At 32.0% G+C, this 12,727-nt stretch overlaps 1 protein-coding gene across 1 annotated transcript; it reads right to left on the bottom strand.

Moving 5' to 3' along the window:
- Positions 1–3,633: 3,633 nt before the first annotated feature.
- LOC111703177 (zinc finger protein 624) lies at positions 3,634–12,410 on the bottom strand. Its single transcript, XM_023475050.1, has 12 exons — positions 12,404–12,410; positions 11,498–11,633; positions 9,083–9,438; positions 8,402–8,509; positions 8,018–8,142; positions 7,002–7,149; positions 6,196–6,428; positions 5,783–5,917; positions 5,296–5,378; positions 4,867–4,971; positions 4,239–4,330; positions 3,634–4,037 (listed from the first exon to the last, which is right to left on the bottom strand). Exons 2-12 carry the CDS (start codon positions 11,631–11,633, stop codon positions 3,663–3,665), a joined length of 1,896 nt encoding a protein of 631 aa, XP_023330818.1. The 5' UTR covers positions 12,404–12,410; the 3' UTR covers positions 3,634–3,662.
- Between the last annotated feature and the right edge of the window lie 317 nt (positions 12,411–12,727).

Genomic DNA, 12,727 nt, shown 5'->3' with positions numbered 1-12,727 from the left:
CCTAATCCACTCTTTTTCTCTCTCCTTGGATATCCGTTAATTGTTTTCTCCAATGAGAATATTTCTGTTCTCTCATTGGTTGCCCGCTTTTCTCTGATTGGCTGCTACAGTTTCTCAGATGATTAAATATTAATTTGAATTTTATCGTTTTTCATACACTTTTAAGATAATCTTGCAAGATTATGTTAATCTTGAGATTATCAAAAAGAGAGGATCAAGCATTAATCCCGATATCCACCATTATAAAGTTTTCAGCTCAAGAGATAAATTTAACCTAGGTTGATCTTCAAATTTAAAAGATCCCGCATTGAATATCAAGGTCAAATGTGCAAGATTATTTAAAAAACGAAAATTTTCGCATTTAAAGCGAGCGCACGAAATGCAATTTTTTTTTCGCGAAAAATATGAAATTCACGAACCGATTTTTCTTTTTTCGCTGGAAACCCTAACTGGGGATAAATATATACAGTGGTAGGTGATTATATCAATATAATAAAGACGAATTTAGTATTTAAGTATAAATTGTTAACAAGTTTACAAGAAATTAAAGAGACAGCTTTTTTAAATTGACAGCTTCTCTTGGCATTCCATGTTTTGTGTATCCTTGCTGTTTAATAGCATGACATGAATCAAAATTGAAATCAAAAGTCGTCTTCAATATATTGTAATATCGCCACCACCTTTTCAGAGAGTGACCGGCAAGGAACGATAGTTGAGCTAAGAGTGAATTATAGAAAATAATAATAAGAATTATTTGATACCAATAAGACGTATTTACTTTGCATAATTACTGAACGCAAACTTTGATCTAAATAATACTAGTCCCCTTCATGGAATACACGTTACAAATGACGTTATTTCGTCCGAACTCTCCGAACACACATTTTTTCGTCAGGCATTGTTTACATTCTGTTTTATAACTTGGAATTTTTATGTTCGAATTTTAAGCCACGGCTCGTCATGTTGCTGCTAATGGTTTACATTTTATAAATTTTTTTTCTTTCAAAGTACAGAATAGGCATAACGCAAGTCAAGGAAAGTTTTTATTTCACAATACCTCAAGCAAATTAAAACAAATAGCTATGTTCCTTGCAGAAAAATGTTAATTTTTAGATTACGATACCATAAATCCAAAGAGGAAAATAAGAAAACATAATTTCTTTGAGACACATTTTTAATCCCAAATCCCTCTTTGAAAAATTATTTTTAAACGAAAATAAGAATTATTTTTAGGAATCTTCTTTAATTGAAATTCTGTGTTGCACGTACATTTGAATTCGTATAAAATTGAAAACAAAAAAATTTAAATCTTTTAAGTCTTTATCATAACTCATCTTATTAAAATCTAAAGAGCTTTTGAGAAGAAGAAAAGAGTATTGAATTTATAATATGTATCCGAATAAATTAACTTTTCTTATACTTGTGCGTAAAATCAGAACTAGAGGAGCAACGGAGTTACAAAGTCGTAACAGTAATGTCAATTGAAGTTGTCCTTCTCCTCCTGGTTGATTTGTAGTGACTTTTAAGTCTTTAAAATATGAGGAAAATCATTGAAATTCTTCAAGTTGGTCGCGCTGGGGTACTTGAAAACCAGGATACGCTGGGGGGGGGGTCAATTTGACCCCCCCTCTAAATCCCATGTTTTATGTCCAAATATGACAAATGATACATCATTAGAAAGCTCTTGTGCTCTACTTTTAGAATCTGCAAAAAAAAATTGCAAATTTGCGAAAATTGAATTTTTTGGGAATAGGGTTAATACCTCCCTTGAACCTCGTAATATATCTAAGTTGTTTCAAATACCTAATTCTTTCTCTCTCTCATTTTGTCCTTCAACCTTTCTCCTTTCCCGTTGAATCAGCACTTGGGTTCTCTCTCCTAATTCTTGATCCCAATATAGAGTTGCTAAAAATACAGTGGGTTAATTTTATGAACACACATATTTTTAGAAACATAAATAAAATTAAATATGAAGAACAAGATAGGACTTTCTTCAATTCTTTATGAAGTAAATAAATAAACACCTTTCAGTGCGGGTATCAGGTTAAAGATACTTTAGTGGTATGTAATAAACACACATTTTGTGTTTTGTAATTATTTAGATTTAGGAATCAAATGGTTTTATGATTTGGTTTTGGCACAAGTTGAATAATATTGGAATAAACATAAACATTATTTTATTTTATTTAATCTCCTCCTCCTCAGTACAATGTAATGAAAAATGAAAATAATTATGAAAGCATAATTTTTATGGAGAACGTTCTGATTGTTTGCAGTATTTTCCACCAAAACTCGCTATATTTTAACACATTGTGGCCCAAAATAAGAAAATTACAGAAATTACAGAAAAGTATGAGAACACATATTTTCCGTTATTAGCTAAATTGGGCTTTCATTTTTCAAACAAAATCAAACCCTATTGAATCACACGGTATTGCCTAAAATTGAAAAAAGCTTTATACAGTTTTTTTTCTACAATTTATTTTTAAATTAAAAGTTTTTTACAAACTTTTAAAACGAGAAGTGAATTCTTTCTCTGACTTGTATCTTCTCTTTAACTGATCTGCAGTTTTCAATTTTGCCAGGAATGTCTGACTCAACTGATTGAAGGTTCAGGTTCAAACATAAATTCATTGTTCAATATTCTTACAGGTTGGAGAAAAAAAATCATTGCACTAGGAGGGGTTTGAAAATTCTGAGGATATTCATTGCTAGAATTCCGCCTTGATAATGACAAATGGGATAAGAAAGGTTAGGAAAGGAGTGGATATTTTTGAAAAAAAAATTTTGATTCTTGTAAGTTCATCTCAGGCACAGTGCTTCAGAATACAGCCTCTATCCAAGATTTACAGAGTTCCTGTCTCTATTCAGGGTTTACAGAGTTCCCGTCTCTATTCAGGGTTTACAGAGTTCCCGTCTCTATTCAGGGTTTACAGAGTTCCCGTCTCTATTCAGGGTTTACAGAGTTCCCGTCTCTATTCAGGGTTTACAGAGTTCCCGTCTCTATTCAGGGTTTACAGAGTTCCCGTCTCTATTCAGGGTTTACAGAGTTCCCGTCTCTATTCAGGGTTTACAGAGTTCCCGTCTCTATTCAGGGTTTACAGAGTTCCCGTCTCTATTCAGGGTTTACAGAGTTCCCGTCTCTATTCAGGGTTTACAGAGTTCCCGTCTCTATTCAGGGTTTACAGAGTTCCCGTCTCTATTCAGGGTTTACAGAGTTCCCGTCTCTATTCAGGGTTTACAGAGTTCCCGTCTCTATTCAGGGTTTACAGAGTTCCCGTCTCTATTCAGGGTTTACAGAGTTCCCGTCTCTATTCAGGGTTTACAGAGTTCCCGTCTCTATTCAGGGTTTACAGAGTTCCCGTCTCTATTCAGGGTTTACAGAGTTCCCGTCTCTATTCAGGGTTTACAGAGTTCCCGTCTCTATTCAGGGTTTACAGAGTTCCCGTCTCTATTCAGGGTTTACAGAGTTNGAGCTATTTTCCACCTAATTGCTTTATACTTGTACTGTTAATATAATCATCAATTTTGTGATTGTAAACTCTATCTGTATACAGATACATTTATTTTAGCAATAACCGTTATCTTATCTTATCTTAATCTATTTTTTCATAATTTTTATTAATGCCATAACCAATTTTTGTCATTTTTATTGATTGAAATCAAGTATCATTTTTATAGGACAAATAAGTTTCTTTTGGCCTTTCAATAGCATGCACTGACCTATAGTGCCTGGTCAGGTCAAAGGACTGATGTGCTGCAAACTTGCACATATGGCATTTATGCCTTCGTTCCTTGTGGATCACTTTATGCCTCTTCAGAACATAATAAACTTTAAATTTTGCCTGACAAATATCACATTCAAACTCCTTATTATCCGAGTGGGTTTTCTTGTGCATGTCCAGTTTATGTTTCCGATCATATGCAGTTTGACAGATGTCACATTTAAAGGGTTTCTCTCCAGTATGTGTTTCTTGGTGGCGCTTGTGGGTCACATAGATATTGGAAATTTTTCCACAGTATTGACAAACATACTCCTAAATAAATAGATAGATAATAAACAGTTGCTTACCACTGTTATAGAGGTACAGACCTCCCTCATAGCAGCTCCCGGCTGCCCAGTTTATAGGAGCGCTAATTTTAGTTGCCCATGACAGACAGACAGGCAAAATATATATATAGATAAAAGATTTAATGTCAATTCAATTTAAATTAATAATCTAAAACTGTATGATCACCTGAACTGGTCCATGGTAGTTGTTGCTGTGTGATGTTAAAGCCTGCTGGGATGAAAACTCTTTCCCGCATTTATCACAGGGATGTTTTGAACCTGGGGGAATACAGTTAGTATTAGAAAACAGAGAAATCATAGTTGTCTTCTTTTCTTTAAATCCTAATATGTCTTTTTGGACATTGGAATTTGCTCCTGAACTATTTCTACAAAGTGCCCTAAACATTTTAAGAGATATATCAGCTGCAAATGGAAGAGAAAATACGACGTTTATTTCAGTTTTTTGTATTTTTTTTTTGCAGAAAAATCCCCCTTAATTAAAAATTGAAGTAATGGCTGCAATTTTGTAAGAGCATACTTTCATAAAAACAGTTTATTTTAACCCCGAACTTATACTATTTTCATTTAAATTTGAAGTTCTCTAGTTAATGAATTAGATTATTTTAAAAGAGAGATTCAGAGTTTTAACATTTTAGAGTTCAAATTTAAAACATATTTATTATACAACTAATTTAACAATGATATTCACTGTAAGAAGTCCATTTGTTGGGTAAGGTGTATTTTAAGGAGCGGCAAGTACATTAAAACAGATAAAGATTGTACAAGGAAATTGTACTGTTTTATTTATGATGTACCTGCATGTATCTCTGCATGTAAAGAAACTGCTTTGAGAGTTCTGAATGTTTTCCCACAAGTTTCACACGGAAACCCTTCACCTTCGTGGATTTTTCTCTTATGGTCTACCAAACCAAACCAAAATAAGGAAACAAAATGGCGATTGTTATTTTTCCTTCATTAGATAATAAAGATCAATGATGTAACTTATATTTAGGTTTTAACACGTTGTGATGGGCTAAGATAACACTGTATACGGATTTAGGAGAGGAAAATATTACTTAAAACGTGATTTTTTATTGGTTATTTATTAAATCAAATATAACTAGACAATTCTGCTTTTGTTATTCATGTCTTTTTGGTTATCTTATCAAATAAAATCTAACATGTTGATAATTTCAGTTTTTTATATTTAAAAATATCAATATAAATACTATTTAGTCTAGTTCCTAACATATTTTCAAGTGTTGTGTATTCTCTTAAACAAATATCACAGACAGATTTCTCTTTTGAGGCCTCATGCTTATTTCTTCTAGATTTCAGAACCTATGCTGATGTGAGGGAAAAAAACCATGGACAGGGGTAAATCAAAGTTTCTCATAGAAAAATAGAATTTTCTTCTGATATATAAAGTCTAAGTAAAGCCTCCCTTTGACACCTAAAAGTCAGTATTGACTTGGTGCTAGAAATTTTCTGATATAAAAGTACAAAAAAACCAGGAAAAAACACAACGATTTGAAAAAAACTGTTTTCTTCCAAAATATGTAATCAAAATAAATATTGTTAGTCTAAAGCATGTGCTAAAAATGTTCTGCATTGGTGGTGTGAAAGAGTTAAAGGAAAATTACGAAAACATTTGATGTTTTAAAAACTTAAAGAAGAGAAATGTCAATAAACAGATAAAAACCATTTTTATCATAAATACAGCAAAGATTCCTGTGTAGGTTTAGACAATGCTTGTTGGTAGCAGAAAACTCACAGATATCACATGAATAGACTTGGTGATCTTTCCCTTGTGTTTCAGGATAATTCTCTGAAGCATGTTTCTTCATGTGCAAGTGCTTCATCGCCCTTAAACATTTTAGCTTTAGAAAATTATTAAAAACCTGGAATGTACTTTTCTGCAAACAGAATTGTTACTTTTTCCAATCTGGAACAATTTTTTACAGAATTTCTGGTAAGACTTTGCAACCTGTAAGATCTTTTAGTTTCCATTTTACATCAAAAAGTTAAAAGAACTGTTTGGTGGGGAGCAAAATCAGTTTTTTTTTCTAATCATTAGCTACTCAGAAGTAAAAGATATTCTTGCAACGACATCAAATGATTTAAAGTTTTAAAGCTTAATGTTCCTGTTATTGAGCTGTTTATCACAGAGCGTACAGTGATAAAGCCCAGAGAGGTGATGTGTGGAAAGATGATGGTGGAACTTATCAGCTGTCTGAAATGCCGCGCTGCATTGTGCACCGCGCTCGTCTTCCTCCTGGCACGTGTACTCATCTTTACTAACAGTGCCACGTGATACAGAAGCCTTTAACTGTCTTTTTACCTCTGTGTTCACAACTATAAAGCTGTTTTTTTCATTCTAATAAAAATAAAAAATATACAATTAACGAACTTAACAAAATCATTTTTAAAATTTGAAACTTTTTTAAAAATTCTAAATCCATATTATGATAGCTATGGAGGATATATTTTACATTTTGAAAAGCTTCGATCTTTAAAGTTCGAGTATGGGGAAAAATTAACATTTTTATAAATATCCTAAAACTTAAAAGCACCACAAAATTAAGATTTTGTTGGGTGTAAAAAAAACATGCCTTAAGGCAGGAGGCCTTCGATTTTTGTCTTAAACATTACAAATATAAATATTAGGGAAACGTCAGAACATTTGAGCTTCCCAGCTTTAATACTTTTTGAGTTACCACAAAAACAGTGGGGTCTAATATATCGAAGATGGTTCAATCCAGGGGTTAAAATAATAAAAATATAAGAATTTTTGGTAAAAACTTATGGAAACATGAAGCTGTTTAAGTTTGCAACCAGTGGGGTCTAATATTGTCCCCCCCCTCCCGGTTCAGTCAGAAAAGGGACAAAAGATGTAGGCCTCAGAGGTAGGGGAAGTACATTTGCAGTACAAATAACATTGAAAAAATACCTTAATATCATCACTGTGAACTTTTCTTGAGTGAGTTTTCAAGTAGTAAGCAGATTTGAACCTTTTCCCACAGCTTTTACACTCAAACTTTCCTTTCTCATCTTTGTCTTTGGAATGCTTGGACTTGACGTGGGTAAATTTCATAACCCTGAACAAAATTTACAAACATGTTCAATTTGTCAGCTTTCAATATATATACTTTGATAGAAAATTTGTTTTTTATTCCTGTAAGTTATTTAAATTGGCTTTTATCCATATATAACTTATGTTAACAATTTATATTAACTTTTTTTCCATCTATAATTAATGCAAATAATTTACATTGTCTTTTTCATCCATCTATATAGCTCATTTAAATAATTTATATGGACTTTTTTATCCATCTATAACTTATGTAAATGATTTACATTGACTTGTTTATCCATCTATAACTTATGTAACTAATTTACTTTGACTTTTTTATCCATCTATAACTTAGGTAAATAACTCACTTTGACTTTTTATCCATCTTTAATTTATGCAAATATTTACATTGACTTTTTTTATCCATCCATAACTTATGTAAATAATTTACATTGACTTTTAAATCTTTCAAACTTATACAAAAACATTTAAGTCTTAAAGGGACTGTAAAGGAAAAATGAAAAAATACCTATGAGACATCTATCTTATGTTCCTGTCTCGAGAAATTGACACAAAACTGTGTCAAAATTATACCAAAAAGGACATATGTCAGATTTCTTAGCACAGATGTCTTAGTCCTTACATTTTTCTGTTAGGATAAAAAAATCTGAGTTTGAGAGGTTCACACCGTCAGGTTGCAAAGATACAGGGCTCAGAAAATTTTAGTTTGTGGCAAAGACTCAATTCCTTTCAAATTTAGTTTTTGATTGTATTATAGAAAACTTGAAAGAAGGATTTGAACTTTTTCATGAAAAAAGTATATTATCATAATTTTTGATGTATGTAATAATAAACGTAAATCATCCTTTTCAACAAATTTGAAAATGATATACCTGTTATTTAATTGTTTGTCACATTTACAGCAATAATACAATCCAAGCACATGCTTGTTAGAAATATGATGCCGCAATGCATCCTGGTTCAAAAACTGTTCTAAACATTTTACACCGTTTTCCTCCTAAAGAAAACCACTCTTGGAAACAAAGAATGAGGGAATGGGCTGGGCAATTGTTTATAATGTTTTAAAGAAAAGCTTTTCAAGAGGTAAATGCCGAAAATTAGATCTTTTTATTTGTATGCAGGCTGCACATGCAAAATTCAAATAAAAGAAACTGTATCATTTGATCTTTTTTAAAATGGTGGGTTTTTTTTTCTGCGCATGCAATGTTCAAATATGAAATTGTTTGATTTGATTCTTTAACATGGTGGTTATTTTCCTGTTCTTGACAGATAAACTCGTGTTTACCCAGCATTCCTCTCTTAACAGCTAATCCAAGAGCTTTCTTCACATCTTCGTTTAGCAAAATAAAACTTAAATCTTTCTCCTAAACAAAAATACAGTAAAACTCAGATTCGGAGACAACGACAGAAAGAAAATAAGTTTTTGTCACTAACTCTAATTTTCTTATCCCTATATATTTGGCTATATACCCTAGATGTTTAAAACTATGTATTATGTTAGATCAAATAATCAAGATTTTAAATATCAAAAGTGAGGTTACAAAGAAATAAGGATTAGAAAAGTTGAGTTTGTGGCAAAGAATTAATTCCTGTGAAGATCTTTTGTTTTTCAAATCTGCTGTCCAAGATTTCTGATCACAGCTTCATAGGAATATGTTTAATTTACTAAAGCATTATCAACTTTTTTTTCGGTATGAACATTTTTCCATTTTTGTTGTAAAGATAATTAAATAAACCTTGAAATGCGCAGATCATGCTACCAAACAGCTTGGCTACAGTCGGAACGCAAAATTTTTTTTAAATGCGCACTCTTAAAATGCTAAGAAGGAGACATTATAAAAAATCTCTTAGTTGTCTAAGAAAATCGAGTTTTACTGCAGTATGAAATTAGAAACTTATAACATTTGTTTTGATTTATCTCTGTGAAATGTATTCACCTTAATTTTTCCATGATTTGTTTTCTTGTGTTGTTTCAAGATTGTATTTGAAGCAAACAACTTGTTACACTTCCAACAAGGGCTCAATTCTGCATGAACAAGCTTCATGTGGTCTTTCAACTGCTTGACTTTGCTAAACTCTTCTTCACATTCAAAACACTTTTTATATTCTATTGGCATTGTAGATTTAGACAAATCTAAGGTTATAGAATTCCCATCAGGAATATTATCATCCTCATTCATACTGTCTTCGGCATTCTCATCCATCTCATCAGTATCTGTATCACTATGGAGAAGAATTTCAGATGGCTCTATCTTGATTATCTCAATTTTCATCTGATTGTACATATTGGAAACTAAAATAAATTCCAGATCTTAATTTTATTATCATTATTATTTAGTATAGTCATAACCAGAAAGACCTGGAAATAATTGACAGTTAATCAGGCGACATTACATTATTACATATATATATATCTCTGTCAATCTAAAGTGTAATTACAGTGGTAACAAGAAAAATGAGATATTATTGACGTCTTCGTTTTCCTTCTCTTTAGTTAAATTTCAATGAATTCTGAATTATTTTGATTAATTTCAGTAAGAATGTCCAAGGAACATTTAAAAAATTAAATTACAAAATCTTTGGTAACCTTTCTTTATTTATGATAAACAGTAGTCAGGGTGTATATTAATAAAGACGACTATTCCATTTAAGTTTTGATTTCTAAGTTTCTAACAAGCACTTTTTCCAAATTAAAGTTACAAGTAAATTAAGAAAAGTTTTAATTTACAGTTTCTCTTTGTTTCCAAGTTTTTGCGTACTGCTTGAAAACTTGGTGTGAATAAAAATTTAAATATGAAGTCGTCTTCATTGTATTGGTGACGACCGTAGTTTAATTATCTTTAAATCTGAAATCCCATTGAACAGTAAATTCAAAACATTTGGCTTCTTGGATATCAGGTACAAATATAAGATTGTTGACCATTAACCTATCCCTCCTAACCCTCACCCTCACGCTCAAAATCACTTAAGCTACAGATCTAGAAGAAGATCCGTCAGAAATAGCAAAGGAAAGGTGGAGGTTTGCCGGATATTTGCTTGCAGTGCACAGCATTAGTCAGGAAACAAGACCTGAAATAATCAAAGGGAACGAGTTAAAGAAGCTACAGGCAGCTGATGAAGTCTGGAAAGGAGTTATCCAATGGGTCCTAGAAGGTAAAGCATCACAGATGCAAGAGTTAAGAGGTAAAGTACAGGAAGTACTGGCCGTGAGACAATTAATCAATCCTATACTGCTTGTGATGCATAATGGTGTTTTGTGTTACAATAAACACTTGGATCCAACATATAATGCTTAGGATATGAGTTCCAGAAACAAATTGAAAGAAACATTCCAGATCTGTGATGAAGGAATAACGTCTGGACACAGAGGTGTAAATGTTACGTTAGGCAAGTTTCAAAGAACATTCTTTGTTTTATCAGCTTGAGACAAGATTAGAAGATTAGCAGAATGTTGTGATATCTGCCTAACCAAAGAAAGAAGTACAAATCCAAGATGGGACCTCATGTACCGAGTGCAGTGGGGAACATGGAAGAAAAGTCTTCATTGATCTGGTATCACTATCAGAAACAGTGAAAAAGGCTAAAGCACTGTTATTTGTTGACAGTACAAGATGGAATCACAAGATTTGCCAGTGCATATCTGGTTTGTAACAAGGAGGTGGGTACAGTGGCAAGAGTTTTAATACATGAACATTTCAGCGTATTTGGCTTACCAAACCAGATACACTCAGATAAGGGCAGTGAGTTTATAAACCAGTTATGAAAAGCGCTATTCCAGGAGTTAAAAATATTGCATACCAGACCCCACCATATAACCCATTGTCAAATATTGTGGAGAGATGGCATCTAACATTAGTGAGTATTCTGAGAGCAATGGGTCCATAGATACCAGCAGAGGCCAGATTCCATTCTTCGCAATGTTCGGATGCAAAGCTACCCTGCCTGTAAATTGGATATATCTCGTGCCATGCCTGGACTGATACAGTTTGGGATGAAGTTATAAGAGTACAGCATTTACTACACTACAGTGTCCGAGTTGAGGAGCCTAACCAACTAACCAAGTTAACCAACAAACCAATTAACCAATGAACCAATTAGCCAATGAACCAACCTACCCACATCAAATCATTCTCATTCTCATTCTACTATAATTATCTTTTTTTAAATCCTTCATTATTCCTTTTTCCTTATCTATTTATTCCCTCTCAAATTATCACTTTTTGTGACGTGCATTTCTACATTCAGAAATATTTTTTTATCATCATTAAATAACAATATATATTATTTAGATTTTTATTTTTACTTCAATTCTTTTTTAAGTTTTTCTTTTTTATTGAAAATTTAAAAATTACCTAAAACACCGGCATGGACGGCAATTTTATGATCTGTAGTTATTAGAAGAGTGTCTGTGAGTTCCTCTCTTCCTTGCATTTCTCTAAGGGTGGAAAAAAGGGGATAATTTCTCATATATCTCTCCAGTCCTGACATCTGCAAAAATATTCGATTATAAGTTAAAAAGTCATAAAAATTTACTTTTAAAATTACGACATTTTTTTATACAGACAGAGGCTGCAAGACAAAGTTTCAAGGACCCCTCCATGTCTTGGGTCCAAAAGTTATAAACAAAGACGGACCCCAAACTTTGAAGCTCGAGATTAAGATTAAAACTAAATTCCTAAAAAATATACATTTTTTTTTAAAAGTGTTCAAATATTATAGAAATAAAAAAATGTAAATCGAAGAATAAAATGTATTGCCCGAAAATCAAACCTAAATACTGTTTAAAAATCAAACCTAAATACTGTTTAAAAATCAAACAAAACGTTTAAAGATGCAACAAATTGTAAATTAGATATAAGAAAAGGTAAAAATATAACAAATTATGTTCACCATAAAGAGACAAATTAATTCTTTGACAAGAAACCTCTAATCTATATTAGACAAAAATAGCCCAATCGGGACTGACTGCATGACTGACTATTAGTTATTTGACAATAATTAAAAATCATTATAAAATCTAGAAATTAAAAAAGGGCAAAAAACTTTAAAAGAATATATATTTTATTCTTTTCAGAATATAATATCAATATCATATCAATATCAATTATATTATGACTGATTACACTGGAGACAGTATTATTTAAAGATTTTTAACGATACCTAAATCTGTATTTTGTAACGCTTTGTGAGAGAAAAGATGTCCCAAAACATTGTTGATAAAAATGTTCTTGAATTTCCCTAAATAAATATTCCCTAACCAATAAATAGTCGCGGAGGGTGATGCTTGCATCTACATATACATATTGATCGAAGATGGTTCAATCCAGGGGTTAAAATAATAAAAATATAAGAATTTTTGGTAAAAACTTATGGAAACATGAAGCTGTTTAAGTTTGCAACCATTAAAAAACGGGTTAAAAATAGCATTCCATTAAAATAGTACAGCCTTAGAATTAACAAAATATAATTAAAAGCCCCCGCGTATTTGGCTTACCAAACCAGATACACTCAGATAAGGGCAGTGAGTTTATAAACCAGTTATGAAAAGCGCTATTCCAGGAGTATACCCTAGATGTTTAAAA

The sequence above is a fragment of the Eurytemora carolleeae genome, unplaced genomic scaffold (genome assembly GCF_000591075.1).
Source record: "Eurytemora carolleeae unplaced genomic scaffold, Eaff_2.0 scaffold487, whole genome shotgun sequence".
NCBI classification, from domain to species: Eukaryota; Metazoa; Arthropoda; class Copepoda; order Calanoida; family Temoridae; genus Eurytemora; species Eurytemora carolleeae.
Note: the sequence above shows the minus strand (reverse complement) of the source record. Positions and strands in the feature narration are given on the sequence as shown.

Bases quoted from the DNA above. Each gene is read 5' to 3' on its own strand.
- LOC111703177 (XM_023475050.1), bottom strand. From the start codon at position 11,633: ATGTCAGGACTGGAGAGATATATGAGAAATTATCCCCTTTTTTCCACC. The intron at 8,143-8,401 runs GAAAATAACCAC...GGTTTTCTTTAG, and splicing joins AGTTTATCTGTCAAGAACAG to GAGGAAAACGGTGTAAAATG. The intron at 7,150-8,017 runs GTATATCATTTT...AATTTTGTTCAG, and splicing joins GACAAACAATTAAATAACAG to GGTTATGAAATTTACCCACG.